Source organism: Malaya genurostris, chromosome 3, assembly GCF_030247185.1.
Source record: "Malaya genurostris strain Urasoe2022 chromosome 3, Malgen_1.1, whole genome shotgun sequence".
NCBI lineage: Eukaryota > Metazoa > Arthropoda > Insecta > Diptera > Culicidae > Malaya > Malaya genurostris.
In genome coordinates this window covers 99271186-99296143 of record NC_080572.1, presented here as the reverse complement: position 1 = coordinate 99296143, position 24958 = coordinate 99271186, and the positions used below count along the sequence as shown (strand labels likewise).

The window sequence follows — 24958 nt, the reverse complement described above, 5'->3', positions numbered from 1 at the left end:
AAAGCAGGAATGAGAACTTGTAGCGTAAGTAAAACTTTAGGAATGTTAACTAGTTTTTTTTTTAAATTTACATTTTCCAAATGAAAAAAAGTCAGATGGGTTTACTTATGTTCCATCGATAAATGTGCCATATGACAATGAATACGTTGAGGCGAAATAAGTTGCGACAATTTATTACTATCTCTAAGACTTGTGCGAATAATAAATCTTTGAAAACCAAATTTACAATAAAAACATTTATTATAAAGCGATTTGTGGAGGATAAAACACAACACAAAAAATTCAATTCAATTCAACAGCAGAAGTATGCTCAATTAATTGTTTTTTAACGTTAATAATTATTGAAAATAATGCATTCATCAAAACATCTTTCACGTTTATTGTAAAAAAATATTAAAAAATCTGTAAATATGGCAACACTGTAACCGATACGTAAACAGGCAGTTGGTGTTTATTCAACAGAACTAAACACTCGACAGAAAGAATAAGAAGCCAGTAGTCAGGTCTTGTCTTAGCATGCAATGAGAAAAAGAAAGTATTGATGTAGAACGCATCTTTATACTAATTCTCCTGAAAAATACAGATTTAAATGTTATAATAGGAAAAAATTTCTTAACCCAGCTAAAAATTCTCATTTGTTTAAAAAGTGTTTTTTCTTAAAATATTTGATTTTTCTATGCGGATTAAGAAATCAAGTACACCCCAGTTTTATATTCCCGTAAAAATACGCCGATGATAGTTGTGGGGAACTTTAATATAGATGCCTCAAAACAAGAAAATATAAAATTCATTGATATCATGAGCAAGTATATGAAGCTGGATATGAAATTTGCTCCTTCACAAGCTACTATACTTGAAGGCACATGTATTGATCTCGTATTTGCTGAGAACATCAATATAGAAAGCCGTAGATATATTTCATACTTTTTATATCATAGGCCAATTGTATTGTGGCAATAAAAATAATTAGGTACAGTTTTCATAAATTTGAACTATTTTTTACCATAATTCATATAAAAGTTAAAATTAGCTCTTGCGGTATACATTTGAACGAAATGGCATCAATATTGTGGAGCATCGAAGTGACTTAAGGGCTGAGGCCAGTGTGTTTTAGGGTGATTTAGAGGGATATTCTTCCGCTTCAAATCTGATTTTCTCAGAAACGGTGACAAATATCTCAACTGACCCAACTGACAATCTCTTAGAAAATTAGTTTAGATTATTCTGTGAAAATTTCAGAATGATTCATTGACTTTAGCGATCGGGAAACATTGAGAGTCATTTTACACATTTGCGAGAGAGCATGGAGAGAAATGTAATACGCACAGCGAGCCACGTTGTTTTACGCGACCTACTAGCCTCAGTCCTTAATTAATCTGTTCCTTTCAATTCCTTACTATGATGCGCATTTTAAAAATTTACTCTCTAGGAGAGTGATAAGTTTTTGATCGTGAATATCTCTTATTTTATTTAACGTATCAATATATTATTTTCTCTACGTCATCGGAGACATGATCAACAATTTGAGATAGAATTTTCAGTAGTAACTCGAAATTAACGTTTTCTAAAATGCTTGATGAGTAAAGAAGGTAAGAATTTGATGCATAATTCATTCTACCCTGCGTAGTTGATTCGTTCAGTTCAGACCAGAATCGAATTCTAAAGTTCAGTGCTAAGATTCACATTCAAAATACAAGAAGCGATTTTTTTTCATTTCCAGAAACCAGATCGAAAATTCGACATTATTCATATCATAAACAATAACTCATCTCGCATGACATTTTTATGATATTAATCATTTTGGTCATGATTTTTTAATGGATTTCTATTTGTATGGATCTGAAATCAGGATCTTGATTGTAGACCTAGACTTTTAGTCTGATTTTTGAAACTGAATTCTGAAACTGAAATCGAGGTTCAGACTAGAATTCAGTTCCAAAATTCCTATCCAAAATTCAGAACAACTTGCAGCTCTGGAACTTCAAACTGAAATCCGGCAACAAAACTCAGATTTAAAATTTAGTTGTATTTTCAAAATTCAGTTCTAAACTGCATTCCAGAGTCTAGGTTCAGAGTTATAAACCAGAATGCAAGTCGATAATTTGCCTTTAAAATTCAATTCTGCAAGTTGAACTAGATTCGGAAGATTTTTGGACTAAATTCCGGATGTGTATTCTTGAATATAATTTCTGAGTTGAGTTCTGGATCTGAATTTGAAAACGGAATCCTGGATCGGAATTCTGTAACTAAAACTTAGCTGCGGATTAGAATCCAAGTCCAGAGTACAGTGCTGGGATTCAGGTTAAGAATTCAGTGCCGAACCAGAATCCTGATCTCGAATACAGTTCCAAAACACAGGTTCAGTAATCAATTTAACAATTTAGAATTCAGTTTCGGAATTCAGTTATTGAGTTCAGGTTCCCGAATCTAGCATCAAAATTGAGTTACAGAATTCAGCGAAGTCCAAAATCCAAATTTTTCAACATTGAAGAAACTAAATCATCCATTTTATTCTTATTCACGTCATCCGGTTATGTCTCTGACATTACCCTCCTGCCTTTTCTGGATTATGTTTTTATCTACCTACAAAAATAAGCATATCGTTTCAAAACACCTTCGAGCTTCGTTAAGCGTTTTTGTTCAGGTATATTTTTTTCGGCTCAATTATATTGTTTGTTTCGGTGTATAGATATAATCAGTGTTGGTGATTGCCGAAAATTTGACATAAGCTGCTATATTGCAATCTATATTGTATACAACATTTTCAATCCGGTAGAAGATGCTACAAGAACTCGAGTCTCTCAATGCGTGAACCGTGAGAGAATTTTGTTACATTTCTTCGCTCCACTTCATACTCTGAGTATTTCACACCCTTTAAAAAATTTACAATCTGATAATGATCGTTGCTGTGTGGAATTTCCCAAGAGAGAATCGCAAGTTGACAATTATCGCAGAAAATCGAATCGATGATTCAACTTGATGATTCTTTTACTAGGTTGCAATATTTCAAAACCCTTGTGTGGAGCATTCACAGACATTTTCATAGACACAACTTATACAAAGGTTATATGCACATAGTTAGAATAAGCGGGAATAGTAAAATGATTCTACCGCAATAATCAACTGCCTGTATGGAATCGGATCGCGAAACGAGAATAAGCGACCGTTTGTTGCTTCAGAGAAGATCCCCACAGCAGCGTGCTAACCTTTGATTCTCAGAAATTTCATCGAGAGAAATTCGCTCTCGCACTGGTGTCGATTCTATGTTAAATGAGCCATGCCGGGTTTTTGTTGTTGCGATGATATTCGTCTCTCTTTGATGGCACTGATTCAATCGTTGAAGAGTTGCCAGTGAGCTTTCTTTGATACGACAAAAGCCATCCTTGGATATAATCGTTCGAGATTTTCAATATTTCACTGCGTTTTTTGGCTATAGTGGTTTTAGGATGGCCCTAAAACAAACCATGATTCTAAATTTATTTCTAAATACGGTAAAATGGATGAGATAGAACCATGCACATTATTTAATTTGATTTTATTAGTCATTAAAGACTACGCAAGTTTATATACGTAGAAAATATCTCATTTAAAATGTAAAAACAACCATTAACCAAAATGTCTCCGCTTTGCCCCCTACTTCCTACTTTCACCTGTGTAACTGATGCTTTTTTTTCAAATAGACTTAGCATTTTTAAATCTATTTTCCGGTGTAGGACTCGATTAGGAATTTCTTAAATATTTTTTTTCTAAAATAGACATATTTTGTAAAAATCACTCATAGAGCACTTTTTCGTAGGATGGCGACTGCAGCCATTTGAAAAAAATATGAAAAAATTTTGTCAATTTTGGAAAACGATGTTTGTTTCAAAGTAGCTTTTTGTAACAATATCAGAAAGTTCAGTTGAAATCTGAGAGGGTGCTGCAAACTATGAATATGATTTGGTGCGAAATGCGTCAGCAATTCTGTTCGTCCAGGTGTCAACCCTTTTACCCGTGTCAAAAACATCACTTTCTCTCGAGTGCATCATCATTTCCTAATTACTGTAGCATGTTTTCCTCACCCCGGCTAGTATGTTGCTGAATTCGTCATCTTTCAACTGCTCACTGGTGACGTAGGTCATACCATGTGCGCTCGGTCCATGGGGATGCAGTGTTTGCGAGTGCTGTGGATGTTGCTGCTGCTGTTGGTGGTGGAGATGATGGTGATGTTGTTGTTGTTGTTGCTGCTGATGTTGTTGTGCTGCCGCCAACTGGGAATGCTGTAATGGAAGTGCATACAGTGCCACGGGAGTTGTCGGTAGATGACCGGGTGCTCCAATCATACCATCAACTTTTCCAGTGGTGTTTCCGGTTGGTCCTGTTCCGTGATTACTACTGGCAGGTGAAGCGGATCCTACTGGTAGTTGCTGCTGTTGTTGTTGTTGTTGTTGTTGTTGTTGTTGTTGTTGTTGTTGTTGTTGTTGCTGCTGCTGCTGCTGCTGCTGGGCCAGAAGACTGGCGTTCTGCTGATGATAACTGTAGTATTCGGTTTGCGGATGACCGTAGATAGCTGCACTATGGGGGTACGAATCGTAACTGTTGAAATTGTGATTGTTGTCCGGATATTTCAAGTACTTGTCCAGTTCTCGGGAGTCCACTTCATCCTGACCCATTGAAGACGACTCGTAGGTAATGCCATAGTCTTTGTAGGCGTACGAGTACGCTGGTAGTCCGGACGATAATGAATTGACACCGTAGTAGTTATTGATTTGATCGGCTGTCAGTGAAGTCTGATGTGTTGATTGTTGCGTAAGTGAAGTGGAGTTACCGGTACTGCTACTGAGATGAATACTCCCAGGTAAGCCATTACTGATTTTATTCAGACTGTTTGGAAGATTGCTACTAGCACTGTTGCTATTGCCATGGTTGTGGTTACTGCTATTGCTATTACTGTTTGTACTGAGATGCGAAACATGACTGTTGGTGAGGGTAGTACCCAAGGTTTGGTGATCCTCGGATGTGGCCAATGGAGGAAAATATGTACCAGTAACAATGTGCCCTTGGTCTAGAATGCTTCGATTTGTACACATGACGTACATTCCGTTGACCATTGCAGTAGTCGTTGTCGATCCACTGCTGGCACAGAGGTAGTTTCGCTTATCATGGATACCATTGCTCAACGATGTATCGTAAGAGTATCGCTTTTCTGATCCAGAACTTAGGTAGGATGCAGCAGAACTATACTCTCGTTTGATTTCACTGTCATGATCGTAGCTATTCGGAAATGTGGCAGGTAGCTTCTGTTCACTCTTGATGTTATTGTAGTTTTCATAAGACAATTTCTGTTTGCTCTTCAGGTCGTCATAACTGGCGTGGAGTCCGTTATAGGCTTCTTTTTCCAGTTCCAGTGGACTCATTTCCGGCGTTGGAAGTGCAGATGAAACGTCATCGAGCTTTTGACCTACATCGACTGAATTTCCGGAAAGTTTCCGATTGTTTCCGGATGCAGAACCGGACACTACCGTAGGTGGAGCTGGTGATGGAGTTTGCGTGGGACTTGAGTCAGGTGTGTTTAGAACATTGTTAGCTCCAGAGTAGTAATGTGGATTGTAACTGTATGGACTCATCCGTTGCGACGAATCACCGTCAAAGTTCAGTTCACTTGGGGAGGAATTACTCACGTTGGTATTTTGAGTATTATTCAACACGGATTGAACTCCGGATCCCCCATTGGAACCGGGACCACCACCGCGAGTTTTTGCCTGCTTTCGACGACGTGGTCGATATTTGTAGTTGGGGTGTTCGGTCATGTGGATCACACGAAGTCGTTCAGCTTCCTCTACATACGGTCGGCGATCCTGTGGCGTTAGCGAACGCCATTTCTTCCCTGCAAAAGAAAAAAAACAAACACTTGGTTAGTCGTTAGCAAATCATCAAAGTGTAAATAATCGCAAAAGTACATGATAACGGAAATGATGCATTGCATCATAAAAAAAAACTTCTCACATCTTTATTACCGCATTGCAACATGAAATCTGCGGCATAAATAAAACAAACAGACCGTACCACTATAGAGCGAGGAAAACTGATTTGAATTTTACATGCATACATTAGTTGGAGTGCGGTTCGTAAGTTCTTTGCAAAATCTGCAATACCACGCGGTCAACAGGCAATGGTCTCCCGCGGAACGAATGTGGTAGGGTTTTGCAATAACTCTTAGGCTGTTAGCTACCACATCAAGAAACCAAGACACAAGCAACATTTGACGAAGAGCCAAAGTACACTAAATGTTAGAAATAGCAACAAAATTTGCATGAATATGTTCCACTTATACCAGTAACCAGAGATGTCAGCAGTGTACTGCAATGGTAGTGTAATGGACCAGTAGAACCAAAACAAATTCATTCGACCTAGTTGGCTGCGATGTTGAAAATATGTGGAAATGAGATTTTCAAGGTAGATTAATTAGCTTAGCTCCTTCGCTCTGTTGATTAGTGCCACGAAGTCTGCTGTGTTTCGCAGTTCAACACCAACCGTTTAAATGTGGTACCATAAGACCTTCATCCTCCGGACGTGAAGTATACCGACAAAAAAAATAATTTACAGCTCCCATTCTCTCACCAAAACCCAGCACCGCCGATGGAGTCTGAAGATCCGCAAAATCTGGCAATTATTTACTGCCACTTTTATCCGCCTTCGCTTGGTAGTTTTTTTTTCTCTTTCGTTGCGAAATTGAACCTTCACCAGAATCGATCCAAAGGTCACGAGACACAGACCACATAAGAAATCGCTGTTCAGCGTATGTCGGTCGATATTTCGCCCGATAGGGTGTGATCTCACGCAGAGGGTCCCATGGGAATCCATGGATCACACATAAGCAAAAACCCGAAGAAGAGGCGCGTGCCAATTATACTTAAAATAATCAAAACGTATATTTATTCTGTGGTTCAGTACTGCTGCTCCAAGGCGGGAAACCGATCTGGTGAGATAATAAAATTTCATTGTGTGACCGCACAGATAGCACCTTGACCACGGTTGCCGCTTGGTTCGGCGGCAGGAATCGACAAGTGGCCCCCAAATGTTGAAATGTTACTGAATTCCAGCATAGTTTTTTGCAGTCGTGATAGATTTATATTTTGTTCACTTTCCCGATCCACTTAGCACGCTAGCTGTGATGTCATATTGCAGTTAAAGGGAAAGCTGCGAAACATGATTTTTCGAAGCTCTAGCAGATTATTCTTACAACAATATCCAATGGTACTAATAGCATTCAATTGAGTTTTTAGGATTTTCATAATGAATCTGATATAAAGTTAGTTTTGTTTTATTGTTGCCTTTGTAAATGATCACATCCGGATCAGGGCCATTTCGCCGAAAACCGTTTCGCCGAAAGTCATTTCGCCGAAAGGGTCATTTCGCCGAATGACATTTCGCTCAATTGGGCCACTTCGCCGAATGTCTTTTCGCCGAAAGCCGTTTCGTTGAAAGGGTCATTTCACCGATTCTTGTAATTGTCTTGATATTATAATTGGAATTGATTTAAAATAAACACAAATGAGATTGATTCATGAACCTCAGAACGGAGTTCCCAAGGAAACTTGTTGACGATTAGTCACTAAGCAATTGCATAGGTGTATCTACCAAGCAAATGTATGTGGTTTTTTCCGTTTACTAAGTGAAAAAATATCTAATGCTAGGGCACATAACTAAATTCATTATCTTTACGTTTCGTCTTAGACTCGTGCATAACAGTTTATGTTGAACTGTTATGCCACCTGCAGTTCAATATTAACCGCTAGGCAGACGTTAAGTTAATGCTTTTTGTAATACACTTATAATTAGCACCGAGGTGCCAAGTCCTTTCTTAATATCGCCTAGTTTTCAAATATGTTAAAACGATCGTAAATACAATCAAATCATATCATATCTTGATATAGGCACATTTCAACAACACTACTGATTAGTGCCTCCTTGGCAAGATTTAACTGTTGTTGGCTCCAACTTATACGGCTAGCTCTTCTTTTGTAGTTCCGTGGCATCTGTTGAAAGGATCCAGTCTTAATCAGAACGATCAAAAAAATCAAACACCAAAGCGGTCTTGTTTATTATTTAAAGTACTTTTAGTTTTCTGAGTTATGCAGAGTGTAATAACTTCGATTTATCATATTTTAGACAGTCTTTATAGCCAAACGTCACCGATTTTCACTGAATTTATTTACAGACCGCGCAGATAATATCACTACTTTCCGGTATACCAGAGACTCGGGCTGATTCGCATTGGTCAGATGCTTAAGCCCGACTCCTATGGTAGAAGGTAAAAGTTAAGTTACTAGAAGATGTCAACCTTTCCGTTCTATATTTTCACATCTTTGCTCTCCCTTGAGTACTATCATTTTATCAGGTGTACAACTTTGTTATCGCCATTTTTTCCAAAATTAAAAGCTTTATTGCGAAAAAGTGCTTACAGATGTATTATTCAAAGTAGTGTCCGTCGCTAGCGACAACTTTCTCTCATCTTTCCGTCAATTTTCGGATTCCGGATCGAAAAAAGGAATCCTCTTTTGACGCTATCCATGAAGCAATCCATTTTTTCAACTCTTCGAAGGATTGAAATTATTGATCTGCCAGGTCGCGTGCCATCGATCGGAATAGGTGAAAGTCAGATGGGCGACATCTGGGGAATACGGCGGGTGGGGCAAGACTTCCCATCTCAGCGTTTCCAGGTACTTTTTGGAGGATGACTTTGTCATGTCGCTCTTGATAGTGCGGCCGCTTTTCTTTTAGCGCGCGACTAAGGCGCAACAGTTGCGTTCGGTATCGATCTCTTGTGATGGTTTCACCCGCTTTTAAGAAAGCAAAGCCTTGGTATTACTTTCCTGTAGTGGAATTTGACCTTCTGTTTCAACAGACTTCGCAGCCGATTCAGAGTGTACAGAACCATTGCATGGCTAGTGCTACGATTCTACTGACACCCGCTTTTAAGAGCTCGTAGTAAATCACACCGAGCTGATCCCACCAAATACAAATCCTAACCTTGGCGCCGTGAATATTCGGTTTTGCCTTCGACGAAGTAGCATGCCCGGGCTTTCCTCATGGGTTTCTGCGTTTAGGATTATCGCATCGAACCCACTTTTCATCACCGGTTACGTTTCGATGTTAAAACCCCTTACGATTTTGTCTTTGAAGCAGTTGCTCACATACAAATAGACGGCGCTCGATGTCCATCGGTTTCAACTCGTACGGCACCCAGTTTCCTTCTTTCTGAATCATGCCCAGGGCCTTGAGATGTATTGAAATGGCTTGCTGACTCACTCCCAACGATTCAGCAAGCTCTTCATGGGTTTGGCACGAATCTTCATCAAGCAATGCTTCTAGTTGTTCATCTTTGAAGGTTTTTTCCTCTCCACCACCATGTTTGTCATCGACATCAAAATCACCATTTTTAAAACGTAGAAACCACTCCCGACACGTTCTTTTACTCAGAGCAGCATCACCGTAAGTTTCTGAGAGCATTCGATGTGCTTCAGATGCATTTTTTTCGAATTGTAACAGAAAAGTAAAACTTCTCGCAAATGGCGAGAACTGGGCACATAAACAGACATTTTCGAGCGTGAATAATACGAAAACTAGAACAACTGTCACTGAAACGGCAATTCGTTAGGCACTGTACACACTCACTTTAAAAGCATTATCATCTATGTATTTTGACCAGCCTCAGCCGGTACAGCCACTTATCGAAAAACGGCGGAAGCAAAGTTGTACACCTGATATAAAATTCATTTCCTCTTTCTACCAAATGGTCTCTGGTTAGTTGAATGTCGGAAAAATAAAAAAATAAAATATGATGTAGGTTATAAAATTTGATCAGTATTTTAAGGGGAAAACAAATTGAAAAAAAAAACTTGGAGTAGGTAATGTCAGAGACATGGCCGCGAGATTGACGTAGGACTGCATTCGAGATGTCTAAATATTAACTGATTTGATACCGTTTGACGGCTTAAGATTTTGTAGTCCTGAAAAGGACCTTTCGGCATCGGAAGATTGCGCTTGTATTCTAGGAATTAGAGCTGCTGTTTGAGACAGTTTTCCAAATAAGTTCTTTACGCTACTTTTGGAATCCTGAAAAGGACCGTTAGTGGCTCGACTTACGGATTACGTTTGTATTCCAGGACGAAGAGCGCCAGTTTGAGCCTTGACCTAGAAAAAATCATTAGATAATTATAATCGTAGCACAAGTCTTACAATCGCTCATATATTTCAATATTTCATACATCTTAATATTTAAATGAAAGAAACGACCAAAAAGCTGTGCGGGATTCATTTCCGGCTTTCAGAAAGACTAAATTGTGGAATTCTACGATATTAAATACCTCGAACATTTTTCTCGATCGCAAAGCAGCCAAATACTAGCTTTATTTGCGCTTGTTCGATGCGAATTTCGCACTGCGAAAATAGTTTAAACATAATTAAGTTATTCTATATTTGCCCAAAACCGATGATTTTTAGAAGTAGTTCTTTAGATAACATTTTGAGCCATTCGAACGGCTGATTAAGTATAATGTTCCCATCGTTGTCCACTTTTCGTTTTCTGTTTCTTCAATGCAAACAGCTTGATGACGCAAACGCTCTTATTTGAGCATTCAAAAGCAGATATGCTCTCAGAAGAACTAGTATTCGCCATTGACTGAAGCACCAGTTGAATAATGCTGGGTGTTGTTCCATAGATGAAGGTCTGCGCACCCGTCTGAAGACTGAAGTTAGCAAACGTGTTTCACCTCGTGGAAAAAGTAGAGAAAATACTCAAACAATTAATTTTTTTCTCGTTATACTGCTCAAAGTATTTTTATTTAACTGATAATTTGAAATCTTATCTGTTTTAACAATTGTTCACATTCAAATGCGAAGGTGTCAGAAGACACCTTTCGGTAGAAATATGTACACACAAAACTGCGGTAGAAACTGCGATAGGTAGTGTGAGAAAGAAATGAAATCATTTTGCACGATTGCACGATAAGTTTCAACATTATACTTATTCAATGTCAGTAAGTGATAAGTTTTCGGTTATGCGTGAATGCAACTTGCTAAACATAGTGGTAATTTCTCATCGTTGTAGAAGTTGATACCTTTTTGTATTCTTCCCTGTGCCATTCCCATGGCATACATATTCCGGTTTGCAGGTACCGGGCGGCCCGGTTATACCCAAAATCGCACCGTTCACAGGACGTACCCCTGTATCCGTGTGGACAGCGACATTCTTCTACGCGATTCATTTTTCCTAATCCGTGATAGCCAAGGTTGGTAGAGGCATCCATGACAAGCACTCCACGGGGATTATATGCGCCACGCAGGGGGTACATCTTGATCAGAAACGTTTCTATGTATGCTAGAACAGTCATCAGATCGTCTCGACTTGCCTTCTTCCCATCTAAACGGAGAAAGTTTGCTTCGTGAAGTAACACAGATATCTTATTTGGCTGTCCAATCAACAGCTGTGGCTTGTATGTAAACAACAAAGTGGTGTTGTAACCCTACAAGCAAATGTTGCAACATCTGTAGCTGCTTAGGTATGTCTACAATCAATCGGTACCTTTAAAATGATGTCCGGATAGTCGCGTGAATACGATACGTTGTCAACATGAACTTCATATCGAAGGATTCCGCCGTAAGAACCAACTTGATATTCAATAAATTTGAAAGGAAGTCTATAGTAAGGAGTGACATTTTCCGGAACATCCTTTAGCTTGTCATAGACGTTGGCTATATGTGCTTGATTGTCTTTCCATGAGTTTTGAAGTGTCGCGTATTTCATTTTATAATCATCCATCGCCATTGTGTACTACGTGAGACAAGATAGCTTTAGAACAAGTTGCATGTTCATTATTTTACAACTTACGTTCCAACGATACAACTCAGCAGCATGACATAAACTAGAAACTCCAGAACAGAAACACTTTATACATGCCTTTCTCTTACCAGCCTCATCGAAAAACCCGTCTTTGCAAGTGTTACCAGTCACCATCACTCGAGTTAATTCCGATTCCAGAGCTGCCTTTGGTTGTTTGGCAACGCAGCTATAGTTTCCACTATCGATCAATCGCATTCGACAACTGAGCAATCCAACGCCTTCCTTGGTTATCCAGTCACAGTTCGCTCCTGGTTGCTTCCCGTTCAATCTCCATTCGATATTGGGCGCAGGAGTACCTCCGGATATGCAGGTTAAGTTCATAAATGCACCTAAAGCTATCGAAATGTTTGAAGCAGGTAACTGAATCCACTTCGGAGATATGCAGCCTTCCTCGTCGGACCCATCCACGCAATTAAGAAACCCATCGCAACGGACAGTTTGTGATACAGTCCAACCATTTCGGCAACGATACGGTCGGTAACGAAGCGGTGTTTTGTCAACTGCCAAGCACGAATGAAGTGTCAAAACTAGTATTGATAATTGCAATACGATACGATTGACAGTTTTCATACTACAACGGATTTTTAATTTTACGTTGAACGATGATCTAAAACAGACTGTACATCTTACTTCTCCCAACACAGTTAGTCAAAACAAAATAATATGTGTATTACAGTGTATGAAGCAGTATGATTGCTTTATAATATTTAGTCTTATCACCTTACGATGATTTAAAGTTCAAGCGTTATCAGTTTTACGTGCTGCAACTAGCTAATAATTGCTAGTAGATCGATGATTAACTAGTTCCAACCGAACTAGTTTCAATCATGCATTCATCACCTGTACTGGTTTGTAGCATTCTGGCTTTCTTCGTCGGATTTAGTTAATTCCAGTTCCGCCTGAATCTTTACACTCCATTTTCATCGAATTTCATATTTATAGGCCATCAATCAAAGGACTCTGATGCACCGACCGAACTGGAAGCTACCGTTCCGGAAGGTAAACGACTGAAGTTGTATGTCGAGAATATTATTTACCCGGTAATGCGCTGGCGCTTGAACGGTTCCCCGGTGTCGGAAAAGTGTGAAATTACCAACACCGCAAGTTCGAGCATTCTTATCTGTCCCGATATGGACAGGGTCGACGAGGGGTTATACGAATTCCAAGGGATCCGCGAGGACGGTCAGAACGAAACACTACTTGTGGTGGATGTGAGGGTAGCACAATGTGCGGAGGAACCTGCGGCAAAATCGTTGGCTGATAATTTTCTGGAAGCTTCATCTGAAATTGATGTTGATGAATGTTTCTGTTCTGGAATTACCGAGCAATGTTGGAAAGCTGAGAATCTCTTCAGAAGTCGAGTTAATATGTTTAAAAAAAATCCGATAAGTTTGTGTAAAGAATATCAATATTTTCGTAGATCGCAATCAATGTAACTGAAGCTGACACGATTGATTTAAAAATAAGTCAGGAAGGAGTTCAAGAAGCTAAATATGAAAACTCCGATGAGGGCATATGGACATACTACGCGTTGCCAGACGTGATGACAGGAAATTTATTGAAATCCTACGGTGGCTATCTTGAGTTTTCTACCAATGACGATGACTCATTCGAAGATATTCCGGATGTGATACTGAAAGGACGATTTCAGGATCTAGTTTATCATAGCTCTCATGAACCTCTGAGTAAAGAACACAGTACTAGCAGAATTCATATGACCGAGCACAATTGGCGACAGCTGAATGGTAGCTTTGTTTCTAAACAACTGTTCATGGTCGTGTTGTCGAAAGTGAAATCCTTTTATATAAAATGCAGTCAATTTCGACGACTGGATCCTTTACTGGTCATTCTCGACACTGCTGGATTGGAAAATCTAGGTTTAGGCCCGGTGAAGACAGTGGAAGAATGCAATTGTCGTACTGGCTATAGTGGTCTGTCTTGTGAAAGCTGTTCTCGAGGCTATTACAGACGTCAGGCTGTTGGCATACAAGGGATCTGTGTTTCAATCAAGGAAAAGTGGGAATCAATGAAGGCTACACTTGGTTGGAGGCACGGATTAGATCAGCTACGAAATATGGTTTAAATTTCGAGCATACTGGTAAGTCAGATTATTTAACCTGCACAGATAGACCGACTTATCAATGTTAATATATTCAATAAAATTTATAACTGAATGCGCTATACTACCTTATGGAAGCCTTATTACTCCAGCATTCGAAAGTACATCATGGCCTTTATTACCGTTCTCACTTCCACTTCCACTTTCACTTCACTCACATATCACTTCACTTGATTTTACCTATTACAGGTATCACGCTCAGTGAAGTAATCACTGTAGTGAAAAAAATCATTTTTCCAACAAAATTTTGGTGATATGATGTTCGTAATAACAACAAGCTCATCTAAGTAATTACTTTTTTCTCTCAAGCGACTTTCGTGACAAGGACCTACATTCACTTCACTTGGTTTTCACCGTGAAATGATACCCGTAATAAGGGCCCATATCTTTCTTAGAAAAGAATCTATTTGTCCTAGGTATATTTTGGTTCAGCAGGGAATATTTCGTTTTTTGTAAAGAGTTAACCAATGACATTCCAATGAAGGAGTGCGATACTGAAAAATTATGTAGTGAAGTGGCGAATCGACTGAGCTTTCTAAAAAATATATACACTGAAAAAAAATTAAATACTTTTTCAAGAACTAGCAAATCAACCGAAAAAAATAAATTAAAAGATTAAAAGAAAGTTTCCTTCCTTTCCATATTGTTTTAAATATTTGTATTTCAAACTTCACGTAAAGTCTACATATGATGCAAATTTGATTGAGGTAAATTGAAGTTACAGCTAAAATGGTTTACCAAGTGATTTTTGTGAAGATAAAAAAAAAAAGTATTGCAAATCTGACCACAAACGAATTCTCCTACATAAGAAACTCGAAAATCTTTGTTTCAGAAATTGTTATCTCTCCTTTTCTCAGAACAAAATTATTGTAGCTGATATTATTAACATTAGTTCATTAAATAGTCAAAAAAACCTATGTGAAATAAAAATACATCCAAACCTCCGTTTAAAGACTGCCCCAGAAAGTATGGACGCAACCAAAACCCGCTGATATTTCGCATTGGTTTAGAATCTGTCAATTTTTATGACTGCGTCCTGTTGTTTACACTCTTCTCTAACCACTTGTGCAATTGTTTATTCGTTTTTATTAGTTTATTTCGAAATGCGTGGACTTTCAACAGAACAACGTCGAAAAATTGTGTACAAATGGTGCACAGAACGCGGACTGTCGCTGAGAAAGAATGGAAGGAGTAATGAAAAGCAGTGCGAAATGCAATCAGGAAGTTCGGTGAGGATAACACCTTTGAGGATAAACCGAAAACGGGTCGAAAAAAGGTCCTGCTAACCCTCAGTTGGATAAACGTATACTGAAGGCGTTCGAACAAATAAAGGAGGTTTCAGTTCGGGATGTGACCAAAAAAGTGGGCACTTCGAAGTCAAATGTTCTTCGTGCTAAAGAACGTTTGAATCTTCGAACCTATAAGAAGCAGAAACAACCAAAACGTAGTCCGAAACATGAAGCATCGATCAGGCCGAGGGTTCGAAAGCTGTACAATACGATTATTGCTGGAAATTTGATCTGAATAATCATGGACGACGAAACCTACGTGAAACTCGATTACAAATCCTTGCCGGGACCACAATATTATACGGTGCGAGAAGGGCAAGTGTTAAACCAGTCCGAGACATCGATTGAAGTCGAAAAATTTGGTAAGAAAGCTATGGTCTGGCAAGCAATTTATAGCTGCAGTAAGATTTCGAAACCCTTAATCACCACTGCTTTAATGAACAGCGAAATATACATCAAGGAATATTTACAAAAACGACTTCTACCCATGATTCGAAGCCACAAGGATCCTGTTGTCTTCTGGCTAGATCTTGCTTCTTGCCACTACTCGAAATCCACGGTAGAATGGTATACTACCAAAAATGTCATGTCGTCCCAAAAGACATGAATCCACCAAATTGCCCACAGCTTCGACTAATTGAGGAATTTTGGGCATTAACGAAGGCACATCTTAGGAAACATGTCTCGGCAGCCGAAACCATTCAACAGTTCGAAAAAGATTGGAAAAAGTGTCAAGACTTGTCGTCAAGAAGTCTGTATGGAATTTAATGAGGAACGTTCGCAAGAAGGTTCGCCAGCTAGTCAATAATATTCTGTTGTTATAGTCTAATATTATCAGTATATCGAATAAAATTTGAATATCTAACACTTGTGAATTATTTACAGCGAAATCAAAGTGCGTCCATACTTTCTGGGACAGTCTTTACGCGCACTTTTTTCACACAATACGTAACTCTTTTTACGAACCAAATTTCAAATAACATATCTTTTAAATAAAAAAAACATAATCTTTTTTTTTTTTAACCATATCTCAAATAACGTAAACTTATCTTACGAACCTATTTCGTAAAAAGACATTTTTGCATACAATGAAGACGATTTCCGGCTCTTTTATATTCCATGGAAACTACAAAAATATGGGTATTTTTGGAATGGGTTTAAAGAGTAGATTCCGGAAAATGATTTTTGAAGTATTATGTAAATCCAAGATGGTGACTTCCGACAAAACTTAGGCTCGTTTGAAAGCAGCTCGTGAATTGTGAATCAAGTTTGAAGATCAATTCTTTTCTGGTTCCAGAGATATAATGGTTTAAGTGATGTAAGCGACCATTTGTTCAAAAAGTGTCCAATGATCAAGTTCAAATGTATTTTTGCTGATACTTCTGGTTTTGAGAATGTTGTCGGATATGCGACTGAAGCCAGAATGGCGAACTAACAATCAGAATGAAATATTGTCAAAAATCATTATCAAGAGAAATGCATTATCACACCACTAGGTGGAATAATATTAGGTTATTAATTATTTATGTTGTTCGATTTACAAAATTAAAATAGTATTTGAGGTTTACGCACTAGATACAAGTTTCATGATTGATTCGATACATCACTTGTATATTTGATACTTCAACATTGTGTGAAGGAAAAGACGACTTTTTAACCCTTGCTCAATTTTTTTTTCTTATCCTCAAGCCAATATTTACAGATAGGGCTAATGTCATCTCCTTAGTAGAGTTGCCATATTATTTTGCTGATTACCTGACTTTCAATCAACGAATTTTGATAAAATCGGCTTTAGGAAACAATACCGCAGAAAAAATAGCCACAGTTGAAAAAAATGTCTAATTTCTCTATTTTATACAGAAACTGAAAAAAAAGAAAAACCATATTTGAGTGTCTGTAGATAAACGTTTGGGCATAAGAACAAAAACTGTTTTAATCCACCGAGTGGTGTTATGATGCCTTTTTTATATAACTCATATTTTCATTTATATTAAGGGATTCTTAAAAAAACAGTTTTAACAATTTTTACCCAAGTTCATATGAAAGTCTATTTCGGGAACCGGAACCCAGGTCTGGATAAAATTCTACATCAACTAATGGAAACATTATAGGGTAACGGTACCCGCATTCAATTCAGTTACGATAGTCATCTCATATACGCAAACCATTAGTTAAAGTGAGATCTACTGCCTCTGTTCAATAGATTGACTTTAAGGAGCTAGACTTTTTGCAAGCGTATGAGTAATTTCGACAATGTGTGCATGAAAACAAATTCCGGCGCTTCTTTTCCTGATTTTAATCTATAAATCTTCCATATGGTTGAAAAATAAACCAATCAGTTCATTCTGCTTAAAATTGCAATTCAAGAAAAGCGAAAATCTTAGTCTAAAACTCTTCCGTTTTTCTTAAAACTGCTCGAGAAAAAAATATTTCAGTTTCAACTTACTTCAACCAACACATTTGATTAGCAACTAACGCATTCCTATATGGATTTCCTCCTGCAGAAATTATTTCGATATAAAGATTTAATTTCCCGCAAAATAGAAACCTTTAATTTAACACGCGAAAGGCAATGGATATGGAATGTTGTCGTAAAACTATTTATTTTTCCGGAAAACTGCTTTTGTAACAGAAAATATTTAGTTTTGTTTATTTTGTGTAGCGCAATCTAATACAAATGCATTGAAGCAGTGTTGCTAATTGTTTTATTAGGGAATTACAATCTACATTCATATATGTAAGCAATTTTAAATCAAATGTTGGTGAAATATTGACCAAAATTGATATTTCATTCAAAAAGTCTGACTTATCATTTTAGAATGATTTATTGTTAAAAAACAATGTTTGAAACTCGATCGTGCAAGCCACTTTGATAAACTGGTTACACTGCATATATGAATACAGAGATCTATTACATACGTACCAAATACAATGTACGTAATACACAATTTACTAACACGTGCGGTCTGACCTTGAGAAGTTGGAGTAATTTCCGGTTTAGAGTACATAATCACATTTTTCGGAACCAAGATCGATGATCCGGTATACCCAAAATCAACGTATATGGCCATCAGGTACTAATGAAACTACCTATGCAGCATACATCATAGTAACCCATGAGTCAGCAGACAAAGTTTGACAGCTCTATCAGTCGAATTCTAACCGTGATGGCAAAAACAGTGGAACAATTCCGTTCAGAAGTGTGCGCGTTCAAAGGACGACATCCCACAGCGTCAAAAACAGACATCATGCAGCACTTTGTGGACGCCCTTTCTGATATTTACAACATCGTGGGACTATTAGACAACAATCAGAGCATCGAAAGAAAGCCCGGTTCTCGCTGGATTGTCGCTTTTGCATTGATGCGATTTCCTGCTGTCTACTTTAAACTTAAACATGTATGTCAACGTCGTTTCAGTATTTCAATAGCCATATGCACTATTGAAAAATTGGTTAGAATCGACCTATGTTTTCATTAACCAATCACAGAAGAGAAAATGATGTCATCTTGTTGATTTTTCGTGCACGGCCGACGGTTTCCATAGTTGGTCTGCATCTCGTTCTCTTCTGCATCGCATGAACGTTCACACAAAAGGGAATCTTTAAATATTTGCCATGTTATATTTTTAACTTCAATCGTCAGCCAGTCGCTAGCGGAGTAGCTAGCTTGTCGCTCGCAGGATGCTTGGTTTTTGTGGCGCGTCGTCGTGTTCGCTTGAGTATATTGAATGTATTAGCTGTTGGTTCTACGGGAACTTACAGGCCAATTCTGAACTTTCGGTGATTCATTTTTTGGACCTAATTTGAAGCGCTTGTACCTCGGTAATTTGTTGATAGATTTGCACATTTAACATGTGGGCAGTGCGGTGCTGTATGTAAAATATGTGTTCGTTTGTGTGTGTATGCACTGCATTGCAATTCGCTTCACCGACGAGCGATTGGGTTGCTAAGATTACCACCGTTAACATGTTTATTATGTTCGGCCGTGTCTCGCACACTACACTGTAATTTTTGTTCTACTAGTATTTATCTATATATATATATATATATATATATATATATATATATATATATATATATATATATATATATATATATATATATATATATATATATATATATATATATATATATATATATATATATATATATATATATATATATATATATATATATATATATATATATATATATATATATATATATATATATATATATATACATATAAATGCAGAGATCATTCTTTGTAATCGCATCACGTAAGAACGGATGGACGGATTGAGATGCTTTTTTTTTTTGTTTGATCAGTTTTTACCCGCACCGGGTTCGTACATCAAAAAAATTAGGAAAAGTGGGAAAAACCAATAAAGTTATTTTGTATGGACAATGGAATTTTACACTGAAAAAGTCGTCAATGATTGCTAGATCATCGATAGGTGTTTGGCGCATAACGAGTTGCATAAGTGTTTGGCCGTCGAAGAAAGGAATACTAGATCGTTGAAAGAATCATTTGGCGCACAACGAGTTGTTTTGTGTGAATTCATGTGGTTCGTCTTTTCGAGCCACGTGCTAAATTGGGTATCAACATTATTGATTGCCAAATGATTCAATGATGGAACGCATATGAGTGTTCTAGCTATACCGTAAACATGATCAAAAGTTCTGATATTGTTTACCAGAAGATGCATTGTGTGCAATGTAATCAGTTAGTTGTTTATTGTTGGCCATCGTAGGCGTGAGTTGAACAAATCACCTTATAAATAGAACGATTTTTGTACGAATCAATGATAAGATGCTGCTGTTTAAATAATGAGATCAATCATAGAGGTTTGCTTTGAATTTAGCATGCTGAAGTTCGTTCGCGTCGGGTAAATTCTGGTGGATTGAAAACCATTAGTTGTGAGATTTTATGCATTGACTGGAACGATAAGCTGCATACTGGTACAATCACTCCTCATTCCTCTATAACAGAAGAACTGCACATTATTTTCATATAAAACTTTCTGATATAGATTCTCAGTGCCGAACTCCACCATTCATTAATTTTAGGTGGGGTACTAAACAAAATTATGTGGTGTTGACTAATGAGATGACTATTGATAAAACTATTAAACGAATGCAGTGTTCATGTAAAAATTAATGGATACAATATTTAAAAGAATGGTAACTTGAACTTTCGAATGTCCAAGAATTACTCATTTTATCATTCGATTTTTTAACAATATCAAACTAACCATAGTACGCAAGGAGGAGTAAGGATTTGAAGATAAAGTGCGGAAAATTCGTAACAAGGTTCATTTAAGTAAGAAGATTTCTCGCAACTTTCACCGTCTACCAGAGGAGTCGAACTTAGCGATGCGAAACATCCGAGTCTCTGATATGTTAAATTTTTTTTGCCCACCACACTCCCCCACACCAAAAAATTTACTAAATAGTTACTGACTGACCAGAAGTCATACATTAAAAGTAAAAATAAAGTTTTATCGCTAAATTGTTAATGGAAATTTTTTCCTGTGATTGTCACGCTACGAACATTCATCAGACACGATTAAATAATATCACCAGACTAGCGAGAAGTGACGAACTACAAGTCGTGAGGGCAGCTTTTGTAAATTTGTTCTAATCAATTTAAAGTAGTCATCTCAGTTATTTTTGCTTCACTTTTTATTCCATATGTCGAAACCATAGTCTGAGAGAGATCAACAATCGCTATTCAATGCACTGACTCAAAAGATGATTCGAGGTGCATTCGCTTTATTTTTGCGTAACAAAAGCTTTTAACATATTCACAATTTTTTTATGAATTCATCGCAGCCAAGTAATCAGTGAAATAATGGAAAGATACATTAACAGCATAACGTCAGCTAGTTGAAAATAAGATAGTTGCAAGAAACTTTTCATTCAGCTTAGAGGTTCAAAACAAAAAGTACGGGTGTGTAATGTCAGAGACATAACTGGATGTCGTGAATATGAATAAAACTGACACAATGTCTTTTTATTTTGGAATTCGAATTGATAGCGATTGTGTGAATTGTGAAACTTTTGACGTCGATTATCTCATTTCGGATTTGCATATTTCATTGAAAGAATCTATCAAGATGCTGTACAGGATTCATTACAGCCTTTTAAAAGGACCAAATTGTGGAATTCTCTACGATATTTGTCACAGTTCGGAACATTTCTCTCGAACGATTTTCGCAAAGCGAAAAGTGCACGAAGCAAATCAAATTATTTTAGATTTTCACTAAACTGATGATTTTTACCTTAGATTTGCAAAGCAGTAATCTTAATAGTTCTTTAAATAACATTTAGAGCCATTAGAACGGCTGATTCTATATAATGTCCACTTTTCGTTTTCTTTCTCTCCAATGCAAACGACCAGAAGCTCTGTTGTATAATGCAATCACTCTTGTTTGAGTTGAAACTTGCTTTGCAACACATGCGCTCGCAGTGCCAAATGATGCGGAACTGTTTTAATGCGTCTTCTCGACTTGACGACCGGAAGGCAAATGAGAACTACGACCTGAGCGTTTGAGGTTTTTAACCACGCAGAAGGTGCGCTCTCCGATGCCGCTATTTGAATGCGTCTTCTCGCCCCGACATCTGCTTCCATCCAACGCACAAGAAGAAATGATCGATTTTTGACCATGGTGAAAATATGTGCCTGACTACCTCAAAATCCTTGTCCTTGCGCGAAATACCCATGTGAAAGTAAAGAGTTTTCCGCGTAGTTTTCAAGTATTGAAAAAACTTAACTTTTGAGTTGTTGCCAATAATACAAGTCGAGATATTCACGATTAAGTTCTGTCCATTATTCCATTTGACTAATTTTGAAAAAGCGCGCCATAGTAAAGTAAGTCGTATTCACGACAAAATATACGAAGGCATAAAAATGACATCGAACAATCGTACCAGCAAATGTCAACTAACACCCTCGGTATATCCATTGAAATTGGTTGGAATCAGCTAAACTCAATGGTCACGATTAAAATCGATACGTTTGGTTCTAATTTTCGCGCACGAAATTTTTGCACTAAAGTATCCAACGATTTCAGTCTGATCAGGTTAATAATAACCTATCATATATATATATATATATATATATATATATATATATATATATATATATATATATATATATATATATATATATATATATATATATATATATATATATATATATATATATATATATATATATATATATATATATATATATATATATATATATATATTTTATAGATTAATAAAGTTACCAAGTCGAAAAATTTTCATGAATTCAAAAACAGCCTCGTTACCAGTCAATACAGTGTAAGTTACAATATTTTAATGCACCAACTGTTATCCCAATTTGCATTATTTATTGCTATTATATTTTGTTGTCAATTTACTAGCAAAGTAGGCTCATCACTATTCTTCCACTCATTTTACCTATACCATCCACACAAAACGTCACCAATTCTCTCAACGGTTCCAATCAATCGCTGTTACAGCGGCATGTAATTGATGATTAATTACCGCTATTGTTCACGACTTTTCCTATATCTCTTTGTATCCGTGGCCTGAAAGCTATTATACGAAATGGCGCGCGCCGTCGCAGGCAACGTCGCACGTGAGCTAGTGTAAGTAGCACACCGAAAAAATGACTCACGTCAGTAAAGACACTGGTTCGGCTCGATCCACTTGGGATCTATAGCATACACCTGTAGGATTCAGTGGTATTTAATGTACGACCACCCAACTTTCTGATGATTTTTCAACGATTATTGGCGTTTTTGTGCACAGTAGTTCACGGTTTCTTCAAGTTTTTTCCCGTTGACTGCTTCCACTCTGTGACCAATAGAGACAGTATAGTAAGCTCGAGCAACTGTCACCTGTCGCTTCGGATTGATTCATCCATTCGATATCGGCAGTCGCATTACGAGTCGAACATTTGAACAGTTTTTTTTGTTTTGCCAATATGGCCGTCGGCGTTTTTCGTTCGGTTGTACAGAAACATGCCGGTGGCGACTGGAGCTCGCGTAGGCGAGTTAGGTTGCCCTTTCCTAGTATACAAATGGTGAACCATGCGACAGCAAACCCGGAGCCTCAGCATTAATATGTATGATGATGACCACGTGCTTCGTGATCGCACGAGTCCAAAATCAGTTGGAAAATTACCGATATAAAATCGGCACAACAAGCCACCTACTCCCGAAGGCAACGCAGCCTCGTGTTTCAGACCAACCAATTCAACCCTGAACATTCGTGTCGGAGGGAGAGGAGCAATTTTGCATATAAATAAATAATAAAGCGAAAACTTCGATGGAATAGATAAACCGCATGTACAAAGACGGCAGAAGGGCTCCCTTTCAGAACAAATTTACAATCGAGTAAAGTGTTTGAAAACAGCCATTCAATTGTTATTAAGGCTATTTGTAGCTCTATGAACTCGTCTGCACTTTGCACCAACCGACAATTGCTTATGAATAGGTTAAACGACTAGGGAGGATCCACCATCATGAGCATCCTGCGCTATTGCTATTGATGCGGGTTGAGGTACCCAACTACATATTGTCTGTGGTCGCATGGACTGATTGAGGCGAATATTGGCACGGATAGGAGTGAAGGTGGAAACTTTTTTTTTAGTGTTCCATCTTCCTGCGTTGAGAGTATGTTAATTTGTGCGAATACAGCTTTTTTTTCAAATAGCGTAATCAGCAGTAGTCCTTGCATGGATCGAAACTGACGACAGTGATGTTCTAAAGCATATCTACTCATCAGGACAGGTAAGTTATTTCGCTCTTTGCGGGGATTAAAATTCGAAAAAACCTTTGCATGCATTTTGAGAAGAGGAGTATTTTTTTTGGAAAATATATTATGTTTTCAAGTATTTATCCACTACTACTTATTTTGCAAAAACCTATCTAATCCATCCAGCAGTGAAATGATGGTTAAATAAGAAAAAAAAAAAAAAAAAAAAAATATATATATATATATATATATATATATATATATATATATATATATATATATATATATATATATATATATATATATATATATATATATATAATCATAATAATAATAATAATAATAATAATAATAATAATAATAATAATAATAATAATAATAATAAAAATAACAATAATAATAATAATAATTATTTGTTGTTTTTCGCCCTGGTTGTTTCAACTAGAATATCATTGATTCTACTATCAGATCCATTTTTTCCATAAACACTTGGCCCAAGTAGCAATCCGCAACTAGTTCTGATGCGACTAAGTCCAAACTATGTTGCAACAAATACCGTTGTTTGCGAATTGCCTTAGGCTGCATGCATTCGACACATACAATGAGTCTTGAAGTTCTGGCGGGAGTTCTTCCATTAAAAGATCGATTTTGGGAGCTTTCATCACGCCTGCTAATAAGATGTGAGGTGCTGAATCCCATGGTAATTAATAATTTCGAACGACTAGTCGAGCTTCGATCTCAAACAAAATTTATGACAGTATATTTTAACCATATGTCACAGGAAATCAACCCTTCAAGATATATTCCTATCCGTGTCAGCATCCTAAGTGCCCCTGACTCAACTTTATTTTTCGATACATCCATGCAGCGTGAAGTGCGTGGAATCCCGGATCATCTACGCTCGACGGAAATCCCAAAAATATTTTCAAGTAA

General features: G+C 37.4%; 3 protein-coding genes across 4 annotated transcripts in view; 1 reads left to right on the top strand and 2 right to left on the bottom strand.

The window, feature by feature from the left end:
• Positions 1–289: 289 nt before the first annotated feature.
• LOC131434938 (putative transcription factor SOX-15) overlaps positions 290–24958 on the bottom strand; it is a 159677-nt gene continuing 135008 nt past the window's right edge. Inside the window, exons 3-4 of one of the 2 annotated variants that reach the window (XM_058602240.1) lie at positions 4325–5866; positions 290–4259 (exon numbers count right to left, since the gene is read on the bottom strand). In XM_058602240.1, coding sequence (XP_058458223.1) covers positions 4102–4259; positions 4325–5866 — 1700 coding nt within the window. In that variant the 3' untranslated portion in view covers positions 290–4101. Of the gene's footprint in view, positions 5867–24958 lie in introns of both variants that reach the window. The other variant, XM_058602239.1, reaches the window with a different exon arrangement.
• LOC131434939 (basement membrane proteoglycan-like) lies at positions 10798–12514 on the bottom strand. Its single transcript, XM_058602241.1, has 3 exons — positions 11873–12514; positions 11567–11815; positions 10798–11507 (listed from the first exon to the last, which is right to left on the bottom strand). Exons 1-3 carry the CDS (start codon positions 12452–12454, stop codon positions 11061–11063), a joined length of 1278 nt encoding a protein of 425 aa, XP_058458224.1. The 5' UTR covers positions 12455–12514; the 3' UTR covers positions 10798–11060.
• Positions 12489–14065, top strand: LOC131434940 (basement membrane proteoglycan-like). Its single transcript, XM_058602243.1, has 3 exons — positions 12489–12766; positions 12827–13245; positions 13305–14065. The coding sequence occupies exons 1-3, from the start codon at positions 12712–12714 to the stop codon at positions 13965–13967; spliced, it is 1137 nt and encodes a 378-aa protein (XP_058458226.1). The 5' UTR covers positions 12489–12711; the 3' UTR covers positions 13968–14065.

Coding starts and splice junctions, on each gene's coding strand:
- LOC131434939 (XM_058602241.1), bottom strand. CDS start 12,454: ATGAAAACTGTCAATCGTATCGTATTGCAATTATCAATACTAGTTTTG. Junction 11,816..11,872: donor CTGAGTTGTATCGTTGGAAC/GTAAGTTGTAAA, acceptor TGTCTCACGTAG/TACACAATGGCGATGGATGA. Junction 11,508..11,566: donor ATCCGGACATCATTTTAAAG/GTACCGATTGAT, acceptor ATTTGCTTGTAG/GGTTACAACACCACTTTGTT.
- LOC131434940 (XM_058602243.1), top strand. CDS start 12,712: ATGCATTCATCACCTGTACTGGTTTGTAGCATTCTGGCTTTCTTCGTC. Junction 12,767..12,826: donor GGCTTTCTTCGTCGGATTTA/GTTAATTCCAGT, acceptor TCATATTTATAG/GCCATCAATCAAAGGACTCT. Junction 13,246..13,304: donor AGAATCTCTTCAGAAGTCGA/GTTAATATGTTT, acceptor ATATTTTCGTAG/ATCGCAATCAATGTAACTGA.